Source organism: Hylobates moloch, unplaced genomic scaffold (assembly GCF_009828535.3).
Source record: "Hylobates moloch isolate HMO894 unplaced genomic scaffold, HMol_V3 SCAFFOLD_1, whole genome shotgun sequence".
Taxonomy (NCBI): Eukaryota; Metazoa; Chordata; class Mammalia; order Primates; family Hylobatidae; genus Hylobates; species Hylobates moloch.
In genome coordinates this window covers 147,594,426-147,608,041 of record NW_026652276.1, presented here as the reverse complement: position 1 = coordinate 147,608,041, position 13,616 = coordinate 147,594,426, and the positions used below count along the sequence as shown (strand labels likewise).

At 38.6% G+C, this 13,616-nt stretch overlaps 1 protein-coding gene across 3 annotated transcripts in view; it reads left to right on the top strand.

Moving 5' to 3' along the window:
• Positions 1-13,616, top strand: part of SP4 (Sp4 transcription factor) — a 91,047-nt gene that overhangs the window by 38,659 nt on the left and 38,772 nt on the right. For all 3 annotated transcript variants that reach the window (XR_009215589.1, XM_032759660.2, XM_032759670.2), the window contains exon 4: positions 11,482-11,710. Coding sequence is in view for 2 of the 3 variants with exons in the window: in XM_032759660.2 (XP_032615551.1) it covers positions 11,482-11,710 (229 nt within the window). In the remaining variant the exon portion in view is untranslated. The remainder of the gene's footprint in view (positions 1-11,481; positions 11,711-13,616) is intronic.

The window sequence follows — 13,616 nt, the reverse complement described above, 5'->3', positions numbered from 1 at the left end:
TAAAAAAAAAAGTTTAATTAAGGCCCTTCCTGATCTATCCTTCCAGCCCCATCTTTAGCCCCCTCACTTCCTTGAACTTTAATCTCCATTGGTGTGCTGTCTCAGGGTTATGTCTTTAAATATAGCCTTCCCACTGCCTTCCCATTTGCCTTTGTTCTTTCCACCTGTCAGTGGGTTCTTCATTGTTTCTTTTTGACAGTAAATCACTGTCCTCTCTGTTAAGTAGGCATTTTATGCACATTTTTGTTATTGTGCATATTATAATTATTTATTTGAGTGTGTCTTCCCTGCAGGTGACGGCTTCTGGTCAGATCTTATTTATCATTTCTCCAGCAGCATTAAGCACATAGCAGGTACTCAGTAGATGTTTGCTGAATGAATAAATCTCACTTGTATACTAAGTCCACATCCAAAGTGCTAGGACTTAAGGAAATGTGAATGGCTGTTAAGTATTTGTACTTAATACATTTGCAGTTTGTTTTACTGGAGTTAACATTCCTCTTGAGTGTTTATCATATTCCAGACATTATGCTAAGACGTATGCTATATACACTATTTCAGTCAACTCCCACAGCTCCCAGGTCCTCAAAGGAAGAAACTGCAGGGAGAATCAGAACTCAGAAACAGGTCTGCTTGACCCAAAAGTTCTACTTTCAGCTCTGCTAAACTGATGTGCCTGTTCAGTAACTCAATATTGGTTCACAGATTGTACATGACCCATAGTATGTTGATAGTCCTGGAAGTCATTGGCTAATATGGTTCACCTTCATTTAAGAGATACAGAAGGTACTCAGTTATTTCTTAATATTTTCATTTATAGTTCATCTATAGGAAAACATGTCATTGAAGCTCTTGCATAAGGCAAAGAAGTATTTTGTAATTAATAAGCATAATTTTCAAATCTAGGATTTTTTTTTTTTTTTTTTCCACCACTGTACCATGGAATCTCTCTAGTCATATGTCTGTCAAAACTGTCACAGCTAGGCTGGGCGCGGTGGCTCACACTTGTAATCCCAGCACTTTGGGAGGCCGAGGCGGGCGGATCACGAGGTCAGGAGATTGAGACCACGGTGAAACCCTGTCTCTACTAAAAATACAAAAAATCAGCCGGTCGTGGTGGCGGGCGCCTGTAGTCCCAGCTACTCAGAGAGGCTGAGGCAGGAGAATGGCGTGAACCCGGGAGGCGGAGCTTGCAGTGAGCCGAGATTGCGCCACTGCACTCCAGCCTGGGCGACAGAGCAAGACTCCATCTCCAAAAAAAAAAAAAAAAACTGTCACAGCCTATTCCCAAATTCATATAGCTCTCTTTTCAAAGGCTTTAATTCAGAGTCATATAGTTTCTGTTTTTGTGGAGACTCATGTAGTTTTTATAGGGATGACACAAATGTACCATGTTTTAATTTTTCTTATGTTTTGTTATAGCTGTTTATGATACGAATGAGAGGCATAAATGTTAGTTGAGTTATTCCAATGCTGAGTTTCCATGGATTTCTTAACCTAAGCATTATTGACATTTTAGGCCAAGTAATTCTTTGTTTTTGGGGTCTGTTTTGTGCATTGTAAGATGTTTAGCAGCATCCCAGGCCTCTACTCACTATATATCAGTAATCTCACACTTTGTGACAACCAAAAATGTCTCCAGACATTGCTGAGTATCTCCTGGAAGGCAAAATTACCTCCATTTGGGAACCACTGGCGTAAAGGTACTTAGAGCCAACTAAAGTAGAATTAAAAAATGGTTTTTTTAAAAATCTAGTTACCTTTAAAAAAACAACTTTATTTATTTATACACATACCATATTATACAGCAACTTTAAGTGTATATTCAATGGCTTTTGGTATATTGATAGAGTTTTGCAGCTATCACCACAGTCTAGTTTTAGAACATTTATATGACCTCATAAAGAAACCCTTATTAGCAGTCATTCCCGGTTTCTCCTTTCTATCCTCCCCAGCCCTAAGCATATTTGGTTATCTTTTTATGTTTAGGAATATACATCTTCCTTGCTTATTTTAAGTCAGATCATTATGTAAACCAAATCCTATTTTAGAGTGTGTTTATTGAAAGTTATTTGCAATGTTAGGAGATATGTTTTTTGAGAGGACCTTAGACATTTGCTTAGGCAGATTCCAAATTTAATCTGTAAAGGAAGTCAATCTAGGTAGGCTCAGTTAAGAATCATTTTAGTAGTATTCAGAACAGAAAAAATCCCACTAGCCCCCGTGGCAAGTTTTGTATCATAGAAATCAACAGCTTTTGTTTTTCCTGATCAGTTCTGTTAGAAAACCTTGTTCCCTAGGTTATATGCACAAAACATGATTAAGAAACACATGTACTTTGAACCTGCTGTATGACTATTATTAAATAGGTCCTTTTCAGTTTATTGGTTGGTGAGTTTATTTATAGGTAGATAGATAAATAGTTTTGTTTTTCAAATTTGCAGATCTGTCTTACTTACAGAGTAATGTTACTTGCTATTTACTATAAGAAAAAACCTTGCAAATCGTTTTTTCCAAAAGAAGAAATAAGGCACAGTTGGATTATTTTGTGTACACACACGCATCTGTTTTAAACTGTGTGTTCATTTCTGTCCCTAGTCCTAAGCTAACAGCACCTTATTTTAATTACTGTAGCTACATAACATATCTTTATTCCACTATTCTGCTTTTTCAGAGTTTTCTTAGCTGATTTTTCACATGTCAGATTAGCAGTTTCATGGAAAAGTTTTGAATTAAATTTGTGATTGCATTCACTTCATAGAATAATTTTGGAAGAATTGACACACTTAGTTTAATGATTCTTCCTATCCAAGAACATATATTGAGGTCTTGTTTTGTATCCTTTATTAAATCTTCTTCAAGATCTTGCATATTTCTAATTAGATTGATTTCTCAGATATTTGTGGTTATTGTTGCTATTATGAATGGAATTGTGTTTCTTTTCTTTTTCAATTGCTTATGGCTGATATGGCTGGGAACTGTTGCTTTTTTATGTTGCTCTTGTATTTGGCCATCTTGCTGATGTCCAGATGTCATATTATAATAATTTGTTGATTTTTCTATAGTTTTCTAAGTAATATAGTTATATCTTTTGTAAATCATGACAGTTTCATTACTTCCTTTTAAGTCTTTATTTCTTATATAGATCTGTTATTTCTTGCCTTACTACATTGGCTTAGACCTTAAGGAAATGTACAGTATTAGAGGTGAGAGGAGTAATCACTTCTATTAGAAACTACAGTGAGATATCCAATTTTTTGTTTATTAAATGATTTTACTGAATTTCTCATGCTCCATGAGATGAAACAGCATTCTCTCATACTTCTGGTGGAAATGTAAATGAATGCAGCTCTTTATATATACTCCTGTAATTTTATAATCTAGATAGTCTTACAAATGTTTCATGTCCTTTGATTTAGTAATCTCACTTCTAGGACTATCCCTTGGAAATAATAAACAATATTTTAGTTCAAGTTGCTCATTACTTTATATCACTTATAATAAGTATTTGGAAATAAATATCGAACAGTACAGTAATGGCTTTGTAAATTATGGTATATGATGAAATATTACACAACCATTATATTAAAATAATTTGTAATATTAATAACTTAGAAGTACTTATATTATTAAATAAGTAAAAGAGGATAATACAGAATTTTTATGTAGCAAAGTTATATCAGCATCAAAATGCATTGAACAAAGATTAAAACAGAACTTAGATCATCACATCAAAATGATAATAGTGGTAATCTATGGGTAATTACTTTCTGGATGATTTCATTTCCTCATTCATAGTTTTCTGTGGTGAGCATGCTTTGTTCTTAAAATCAGAAGAAAGAGAAACTTAAAGTATATGTGTTTGTAATACTAAACTATTTACTTTCATCAAAATAGGTAGAAAGGGAGAAATCTTAGCCTATTCCCTAAATGGCAAGTTTAGTTACAATTTTTTTTTTTTTGAGATGGAGTCTTGCTCTGTTGCCGAGGCTGGAGTGCAGTGGTGAGATCTCAGCTCACTGCAACCTCCACTTCCCGGGTTCAAGTGATTCTCCTGCCTCAGCCTCCCAAGTAGCTGGGACTACAGGTGCCCGCCACCACACCCAGCTAATTTTTTTGTATTTTTAGTAGAGACAAGATTTCACCATGTTGACCAGGCTAGGACTAGTTGGTCTCAAACTCCTGACCTTGTGATCCACCCACGTCGGCCTCCCCAAGTGCTGTGATTACAGTCATGAGCCACCACGCCAGGCCTATAATTTTTTAGAGTTAAAATTTTTACAATACTCTTTTCAAAAAAAAACCTTGCTGAATGTAGATAGCAAATGTCGTAGGATAAATCTGATACCTGAGAGAGTAGTATATAGTTTCAGAACCAAGGTTGAGAGTTATGCTCTGGGATCTGCTTCTAAATGATCTGACTGCCATATCAGTGAGTCAGGGAGGAATTGTAGCAGATATCCACTTGATTTGGTTTCTTACTGTCTTGTCACCCATATGCATGTGTATTGTAAAATAGCTGTCGTCTAGCAGCCCTGTGATATACTGCTGGCCGAGTTTCATAAGAAAGCTTGTATGTTTGTATGGATTTTAGATTATCATTCACTTCATTTAAGAAGCATTAAGTACTTTCAGTGTGCCAGGAACCTTGGTAGCTAAAGGACAAATGACATAAAAACCACACAGATGGCCTCTTTCTTGAGCAGCTTTTGTTGGAAATAATTTATGACTAATATGATGGAATGAGATGGTATCTTACTAGTAAGACCAGAAATACTTAAATTCTAATTCAACCAGTTCTTGAGATCTCTTAGGGAGCTAGGTATACCAAAATTCAAGTTAGAATTTGTTGGCTTAGGCATAGGCCCCTGCCTCACAATCCAGAGAACTAGGTTATTCTATATGGAATATGCCCTTTTCCTTTACTAGCTAAACCTGACCTTCCTTTCTTCCTGTTAGCTTAAATTCAAGTCATCTCAAATTTTACTACTCTACGAAGGCAAAAGACTACTGGTACTAAAAGAAAATGAGCAAGAAATGCCCAACAAGCTAGATCTTGTTGAATAGTTAGCAATTCTCATATCTTACTACCTACCAACAAACTGTCCCCCTCCATTACCTTGGCCCAGTTACTATATTTGAAAAAAAGTAAAAAAAAAAAAAAAAAAAGCAGAACAAAAAAAGGAAGAAGAAAGATGGCTTGGCTACTCCAAGCAGCCTTGGAATGTTTTACCTTTGGTAATGTGGAAGAAAAATAAAAGAACGGCCATCCTCAGTCTGTTTCGCCATAATGTGTAGTTACAATACCAAGAAATTTTGAGTTATTAAATTATTTTACAAAGCAGTTTCATTGGTAAGAAGGATTAAAGACCAAAATCTGTTAAGATGAATAGGCTTTTGTCAGACCAAGGGAGATGGAGATTTGGGGTGGGAGAATGTGTTGGATTCCAGCTATAATATTCAAATGCTCGGAGACACAGAACATTAGAGAAGATAGGAGTTCACCGTAGGTGATGGTGAGAGTGGGCATGGAGCAGGAATGCCAAGAGATGAAGTTATAAAACTAAGCAAGAGTTAGATCATGAAGAACTTTATGTACTATGCTAAGAAATACTGACCTTATTGTGAATGTATGGAGGGCCCATTGGCTTTTTGGGGAGCTAGGTCTGCAATATGAATATTAGAAGGGGCAAAACTGACATAATGGTGATAAGGGCTTGCACTACTGTACAAGCAATAGGTATGGTGAAAACGGAGACATTTGAGATATTTTGAAGAGGTAGACTCAACAGGGACTTATGATTAACATAGATAATGTATATGGTGGAAAGAGAATAGCTTTTTGAGTTGGCTAAGCCCGAGTTCAAATCCCAGCTCTGCCACTTTTCCATTTTAGGATCTTGGATGTTTTACATACCCCTCAGAACCTTAGTTTTCTCATCTTAATTGGGACAGTAAGCTGGGTGCCATGGCTTGTGCCTGTAGTCCCGGCTACTTGAGAGGCTGAGGCAGGAGGATCACTTGAGGTCAGGAGTTTGAGTCTAGCATGGGCAATATAGTGAGACATAATCTCTAAAAGAATTTTAAAAATTAACTAGGTGTGGTGGCATTCATCTGTAGTCCCAACTACTCAGGAGGCTGAGGCAGGAGGATTGCTTGAGTCCAAGAGTTAGAGGCTACAGTAAGCCATGAATGTGCCACTGTACTCTAGCCTGGGAGAGCAAGACTCCATTTCTTAAAAATAAAAAGTTGGGACAGTAATATTCAGCCCATAAGGATATGAGGAGTAAGTGAAACAATATATGGAAAACATCCAGTAAAGTGCCTTACAACATAGTAGATATAAAACAATAGTTGCTCTTGTTGTCAGGGATGAAGGAGATAGAGAGGAATCAAGAATGACTTCCAAATTTTCTGTTTGAATGGTGAAAAAGAACTATATTAGGAAAGTGGGCTAAGCTATCTGGTTCTTAGATTGCTTGTGAGGAATCTGAGGTGGAAGTGTTCACTGGCAGTTGACAGTAAGAGTATGACGCTTCTGAGTGGAAGGCACAGTTCTGCGAGATAATCAGCTTACACATAGCAGTAAAAGTTATGAAAGTAGATGAGGTCCCCCAAGAAGAGAGTTAGAATGAGAAGTCAGAACCCTGGAGAGTAGCCTAGGAAGAGTAGAGGGTGTTTTTTGTTTGATTGTTTGTTTGTTTTTGAGAGGGTCTTGCTCTGTCACCCAGGCTGAAATTGAAGTACAGTGGTGTGATCACGGCTCACTGAAGTCTTGATCCCCAGGGCTCAAGCGATCCTCTCACCTCAGCACCTCAGTCTCATGAGTAGCCAGGACTACAGGCACTGCCACCATGCTTGGCTAATTTTTTAATTTTTTTAAGAGATGGCATCTCACTGTGTTGCCTAGGTTAGTCTCAAACTCCTGGGCTCAAGCAGTCCTCCTGCCTTGGCCTCCCAAAGTGCGAGGATTACAGGTGTGAGCCACTGCACCTGGCTGATAAATCTTTTAAGAATGTGACATAAATTTAGATTTAAGTGCTGATTTTAAAAAATTGCTAAGGCCATGCATGGTGGTGCATGCCTGTAATCTCAGCTGCTTGGGAGACCAAGGCAGGAGAATTGCTTGAATCCAGGAGTTCAAGACTGTCTGAATAGCAGAGTGAGACCCCCATCTCTTTAAAAAAAAAAAAAAAAAAACAACCAAACAAAAAGAAGCTAACAGAGAAGAAGGGGTTTCTGAAATGTAAGAAGTTAGCTCACAGAGTCAAAATTGAATAAGGATGGAGTGGTGAATGGTGTCAAATGCAGCAGAGCAGTCCTGTAATGGTCACTTGAGAAAATGCACAATAGATTTGGTCATTAGGAGGAAGACTGTGAACCAGGAGCTAAGTAAGTCCTTGTGGTAGAGTGCTTTGAATGCTAGACTTTGGTCAGTGGAGGAATGATTAAACGTTATTGAGCATGAAAGTGAGATGATCAGAACACTACTTTTTTATTTTTCTGGCAGCAGTGTGAAGGATGAGAAAGGAGGGAAAGCTCCATTTAGGTTGGTAGAGGCACAGATTTAACAAGGGCTTGGATCAAGATGATAATCTTGCTTGGAAACAGGTTAGCGTAAGAGCTATTATGCAGTAGTGTCTTCAAATTTGGTCATCACTGGATGTCATGAGTAAAGAAGTAGCCTAAAAGATGACATTTTAAGGTTTTCAGTGTGGATAACAAGGAGAGTAGGAGTAGCATTTACTGAAACAGGGACATTAGCAGAAGCAAGACTGGAAGATGAAATCATTTTTTTATTTTTAAACTTCGATTTATTAAGCATATGTTATTGAGTGGCACTGTTATTGAGTTATTAGGCACTGCTATGATACTAGAGATACAGCAGTGAACATAATAGGCAAGATCCCTACTTTCATGGCACTTTACCTTCAGAAGTGAGGTGAAGACCAAATTATAAAAGGACAAAGTAATTTAAGACAAATAAGACAAAACAAAACTAGGTGATGGTACAGTGATATACTGAGGGGAACCACTTTTAGATGGGATGGTCAGGAATGTCATTTCTAAAGAGGAGAGATTTGAACTCAGACCAGAATATTACAAAGGAATCAACTATGCAAAGATCTGGATGCAAAGGCATCCCCACTTAGACTGGAGAGTATATGCAAAGTCCCTAAGAAGGAAATGAGCTTGATTTGTTTGAGGGCCAGAAGAGAGGCCAGAATATCAGGTGCAGAGTGAGCAAGGGAGAGACTAACAGAGATGAACTCTGCGAAGTCAATAGAATTAAACTTAAGTGGGGCCTCGGAGGTCTTGCTCTGGAGTTTGGTGGCTTACTGATGGCGGTGGAAATAAAGTAGTATGTTGAACTTAGCTGTCTGTGAAACATCTAGATGAAGTCAATTAACGGACTTCAATATACAAACTCAAATATAGTTTGCCTCTATTATTCATTGAAATAACTTTCCAAGTTGTTTAGGCATTGAACAAAGAAATGCTCACAATATGGAGGCTTGAAGAGTGTGTCAAGGACATGGTCAGGGGAGCAGAGGGATCAGGAATCTCTAGCAGTTCTTCCCCACCCCTCACCCCAAACTTCGCTTTGACTTGAAACTCATGTAGCAGTTCTTTACCAAAATAAAGGTCATCTTAAATATTATTGCGACCTTTAAAGTAATGACTGTTATATAAATGTTAGGAGAAAAGTAGTCAAAGAATCATGGCCAAAAATACCTGTGTCATCAGGGGATGTAAAGGGTACTTACCAACTTAAAATACCTGCAGCTCCATAGGGACCATGCTGTAGATTTTGTATAGTGCTTGTTCAGACAGTACTCTCATTTCTAGAAATGCATTTTTTACAGTAAACAAAGTATGTGTATCACTGTACTTCTTGATACACAGGTAGTTTGAATAGATTGTGTAGCCAAGGTCATCCTTAAGGCATCTGGTTTTACTGAATACGTGTTCAAAAACACTGAAACAAAATGATTATACCTTTTGTTTATGTATTGCTTTATAATTTATATAGCCTTTACCCCTGGAAAATCAACTTGATCCTCAGAAACAGCTCTTTAAAGTAGATAGGGAGCAGAAATTTTATGGAAGTCAGTGTTACTATTTTAGAGTTGAGGAAACTGAGGATCTTTGAGTGCACAGTCATAAATTTACAACTCTCACTTCACTTGCATTGCTTTACTTACCACAGCATGCTAATTCAAAGGTGTACAAAAATGTAAACTTCAGTGGAGGGTTTGTATCCTTACTAAAACAGTGACAAAATATATTTTTTAATGTGTATCTTAGTTATGGGTGCTACCAGAAGGATTAACAGTGCTGTGGATATGCAGAGGAGAGTGAGATTGACTTTGGCTGGAAGAGTCAGAGGTTTAATTTTGTTTAGAAAATGTGTACTATTTTCTTACTTGGTACTTTTTATTGCCTCTTCTTGGTTGCCGCATACATTTAAGGTACTACATGTGCAGCTTTGAAATAACCTCCCCCGCCTTTTTTGTATTTTTTTTTTGTTTTTTTTTTTGAGACAGAGTCTCACTCTTGTCGCCCAGGCTGGAGTGCAGTGGCACAATTTCGGCTCACTGAAACCTCTGCCTCCTGGGTTCAAGCGATTCTCCTGCCTCAGCCTCCCAAGTAGCTGGGACTACAGGTGTGTGCCACCAAACCCAGCTAATGTTTTGTATTTTCAGTAGAGATGGGGTTTCACCGTGTTAGCTAGGATGGTCCCCATCTCCTGACCTCGTGTTCCACCTGCTTCAGCCTCCGAAAGTGCTGGGATTACACGCGTGAGCCACCACGCCCGGCCTGAAAGAAACCCTTTTATTTTGCATGCAGGACCAGCACGTTTGTTTCTGCTAGCATATTTTATTCGTTTTTTGAGACAGAGTCTCACTCTGTCGCCCAGGCTGCACAATCTCAGCTCACTGCAAGCTCCGCCTCCCGGATTCACACCATTCGCCTTCCTAAGCCTCCTGAGTAGCGAGTAGCTGGGACTACAGGCACCCGCCACCACGTCCGGCTAATTTTTTGTATTTTTAGTAGAGACCAGGTTTCACCGTGTGTTAGCCAGGATGGTCTCGATCTCCTGACCTTGTGATCTGCCATCTCAGCCTCCCAAAGTGACATATTTTATTCTTGTATTGCCACTGAACTCAGCAGAGATGAATTGGTAACAGTAGCTACCATGTAATGAGCAATTCTGTGCCAGCGCTCTGGTAGAGGATTTGTAAATTAACTTACTTAATACTTACATCAACTTTCTGAGGTAGAAACATTCTTTCATGAATTGGTATTTTCTTTTGAGTCCATTCACATACTTGTTATTCCTACACCTGATGGAGAGAATGTAGAACTGTGTGAAAGAAAAGATAATTATAAGGCATTGTAGGCCGGGCACGGTGGCTCACACCTGTAATTCCAGCACTTTCGGAGGCTGAAGCAGGTGAATCACCTGAGGTCAGGAGTTCGAGACCAGCCTGGCAAACATGGCAAAATCCTGTCTCTACTAAAAATACAAAAAAAATTAGCTGGGCATGGTGGCACGTGCCTGCCATCCCAGCTACTAGGGAGGCTGAAGCAGGAGAATCGCTTGAACACAGGAGGTGGAGCTTGCAGTGAGCCAAGATCGCGCTACTGCACTCCAGCCTGGGTGACAGAGCAAGACTCCGTCTCAAAAAAAAAAAAAAAAGCATTGTATTTCAGGATAATGTTAAGCCATGCAAATAGATTTTTTTGTTGTTGTTTTGTTGTGCATTATTTATTATATTTTTCCCAAAGTGAAGAAGCCAAGCTGGTATATATACTAATCTGAGCGATGAAGTCTAAGCTATATAACATGAGTGAATAAAGTAATAATATCTTAAATGTCTTTTTATGATTACAGTGACAGTATGTAGTAATCTTGGGTGGTTTTGCATTTTAAAAACCACTTTATGTATACACTAAAAAAAGTCGAATCAATAAAGAGATGTTTATTTAAACTATTTAGGAATGCAAGGTGTCCATAAAACTTAATCCTTTGTTTAGTGACTTTTCACTCTTGTATTTTCTTGTTGTGATATGTTGCTTACTGTGGAAATGGTAATAAAGCTTTGTGTTTATAAAACATCTTTTAGGATGTCAAAATGCTTTTAGACTATCTCATGTATCCTCATAGTATTTTAGTGAGTAGGTAAGTGGCAAGTATTATCTTCATTTTACAGATGGAGAGAGAAATTAAGCCACAAAGTGGGTTAAATGATTTATGTATATAGTTCCATCATCTAGATACGTAGGCAACCTGAGCCACTAAAGTAAGAATACTGTATTTTAGAAGGATTGACATAGTATAAGCCATTAACCCCTTAGTTTTTGTACTTTACACAGATTGTTAGAAAAAATTTATTATGCACATGGAATTTTTTTTTAATCCTTTCTTTAGGTGTAGAAAGCATTACAATACTTCTTTTTTTTCTTCCTTTTTAGGTCAGCAGCAAGGACAAGATGGAGTAAAAGTCCAGCAAGCTACTATAGCTCCTGTAACTGTAGCAGTTGGAGGAATTGCTAATGCCACGATAGGTGCTGTTAGTCCTGACCAACTCACACAAGTGCATTTGCAGCAAGGCCAGCAAACTTCTGATCAAGAGGTACAACCTGGCAAGAGGCTTCGAAGAGTTGCCTGTTCCTGTCCTAATTGTAGGGAAGGAGAAGGAAGGTAAATGCTCTATTTTTCAACTGTGTCTATTCGGAAGGCATAAAACAGGAGTTAAAACCAAGTAATTGGCTGGGGAATGATGGTCACTAGAACCTCATTACCTTTGTAGCCTAGAAGTTGATATATAATATTAGAAAGGGAATTAGTTGGGCTATTTTAGGAATGAAATTTGAGTGGTCCTCCGCCTTGTTCCTTACACTTTTAAAAAATATGTTTTTTCTTTCTTCCCGCCCCCACAAGATGGAGTGTCACTCTGCCGCCTAGGCTGGAGTGCAGTGGTGCGATCTCAGCTCACTGCAACCTCTGCCTCCCGGGTTCAAGCGATTCTCCTGCCTCAGCCTTCCTAGTAGCTGGGATTAATTATAGGTACCCGCCACCACACCCGGCTAATTTTTGTATTTTTAGTAGAGAGTGTTTCACCAAGTGGGCCAGGTTGGTCTGGCCCAGAGATAGAGTTTCACCATGTGGGCCACCTGACCTCAGGTGATCCGCCCACCTCAGCCCCCCAAGTGCTGGGATTACAGGTGTGAGCCACCACGCTCAGCCTATTTTTTTTATTTTTCATAAAATTTTTACATAACTTTATTGATATAAAACTCATTCATGCACCATACAGTTCACCCATTTAAAGTGTACAATTCAGTGGTTTTTAATATATTCAGAGCTGTGTAGACATGACTACAATCAATTTTAGAGTGTTTTCATCCCCAGAATAAATTCTGTATCTTTTTTAAGCATCACCCGCTTATCCCAACCCTTCCATCCTAGACAACTAATTTCTGTCTTTATAGATTTGCCTATTCTGGACAATTCATATAAATGGAATCATGGTCTTTTGTGACTGGTTTCTTTTAGCATAATGTTTTCAAGGTTCAGTCATGTTACAGTATGATCAATACTTCATTCCTTTTTAGGGACAAATAATATTCCACTGTATGGATATACAATATTTTTGTTTATCCTGTCAATTGAAGGACATTTGGTTTTATCCACCCACTGGCTGTTACGAATAATACTGCAGTAAACATTTGTGTAGAAGTGTTTGTGTGGACATATGTTTTCATTTCTCTTGTATCTATATGAAATTACATAGAAATGGAATCTCTGGGTCATATTGTAACTCTGTGTTTAACCATTTGAAGAACTTACCGACTGTTTTCCAAAGTGGCTGTACCATTTAACATTTCCATCAATAGGGTATGAAGGTTCCAGTCTCTGTAGATCATTGCCAGTACTTGTCATTATCTGACTTTATGATTAAAGCTATCCTAGTGGGTTTGAAGTGATATCTCACTGCGGTTTTGTTTTTACTGATTACTAATGATATTGAGCATCTTTTCTTCTTGTTGGCCATGTTTGTGTCTTTGGAGAAATATTTATTTGGATCTTTTGCCCATTTTAAATTATATTATTTTTCATTATGGAATTGTCTCTTTATATATTCTAGATACAAATTCCTGGCCAGGCGCGGTGGCTCACGCTTGTAATCCCAGCACTTTGGGAGGCCGAGGCGGGCAGATCACGAGGTCAGGAGATCGAGACCATGGTGAAACCCCGTCTCTACTAAAAATACAAAAAATTAGCCGGGCGTGGTGGCGGGTGCCTGTGGTCCCAGCTACTCGGAGAGGCTGAGGCAGGAGAATGGCGTGAACCTGGGAGGCGGAGCTTGCAGTGAGCCGAGATCGTGCCGCTGCACTCCAGCCTGGGCGACAGAGCAAGACTCCATCTCAAAAAAAAAAACAAAAACAAAAACAAATTCCTTATCAGATACACGATTTGAAAATATTTTCTCCTGGCTGGGCATGGTGGCTCATGCCTATAATCCCAGCACTTTGGGAGGCCAAGGCAGGTGGATCACCTGAGGTCAGGAGTTTGAGACCAGCCTGACCGGCATGGAGAAACCCTG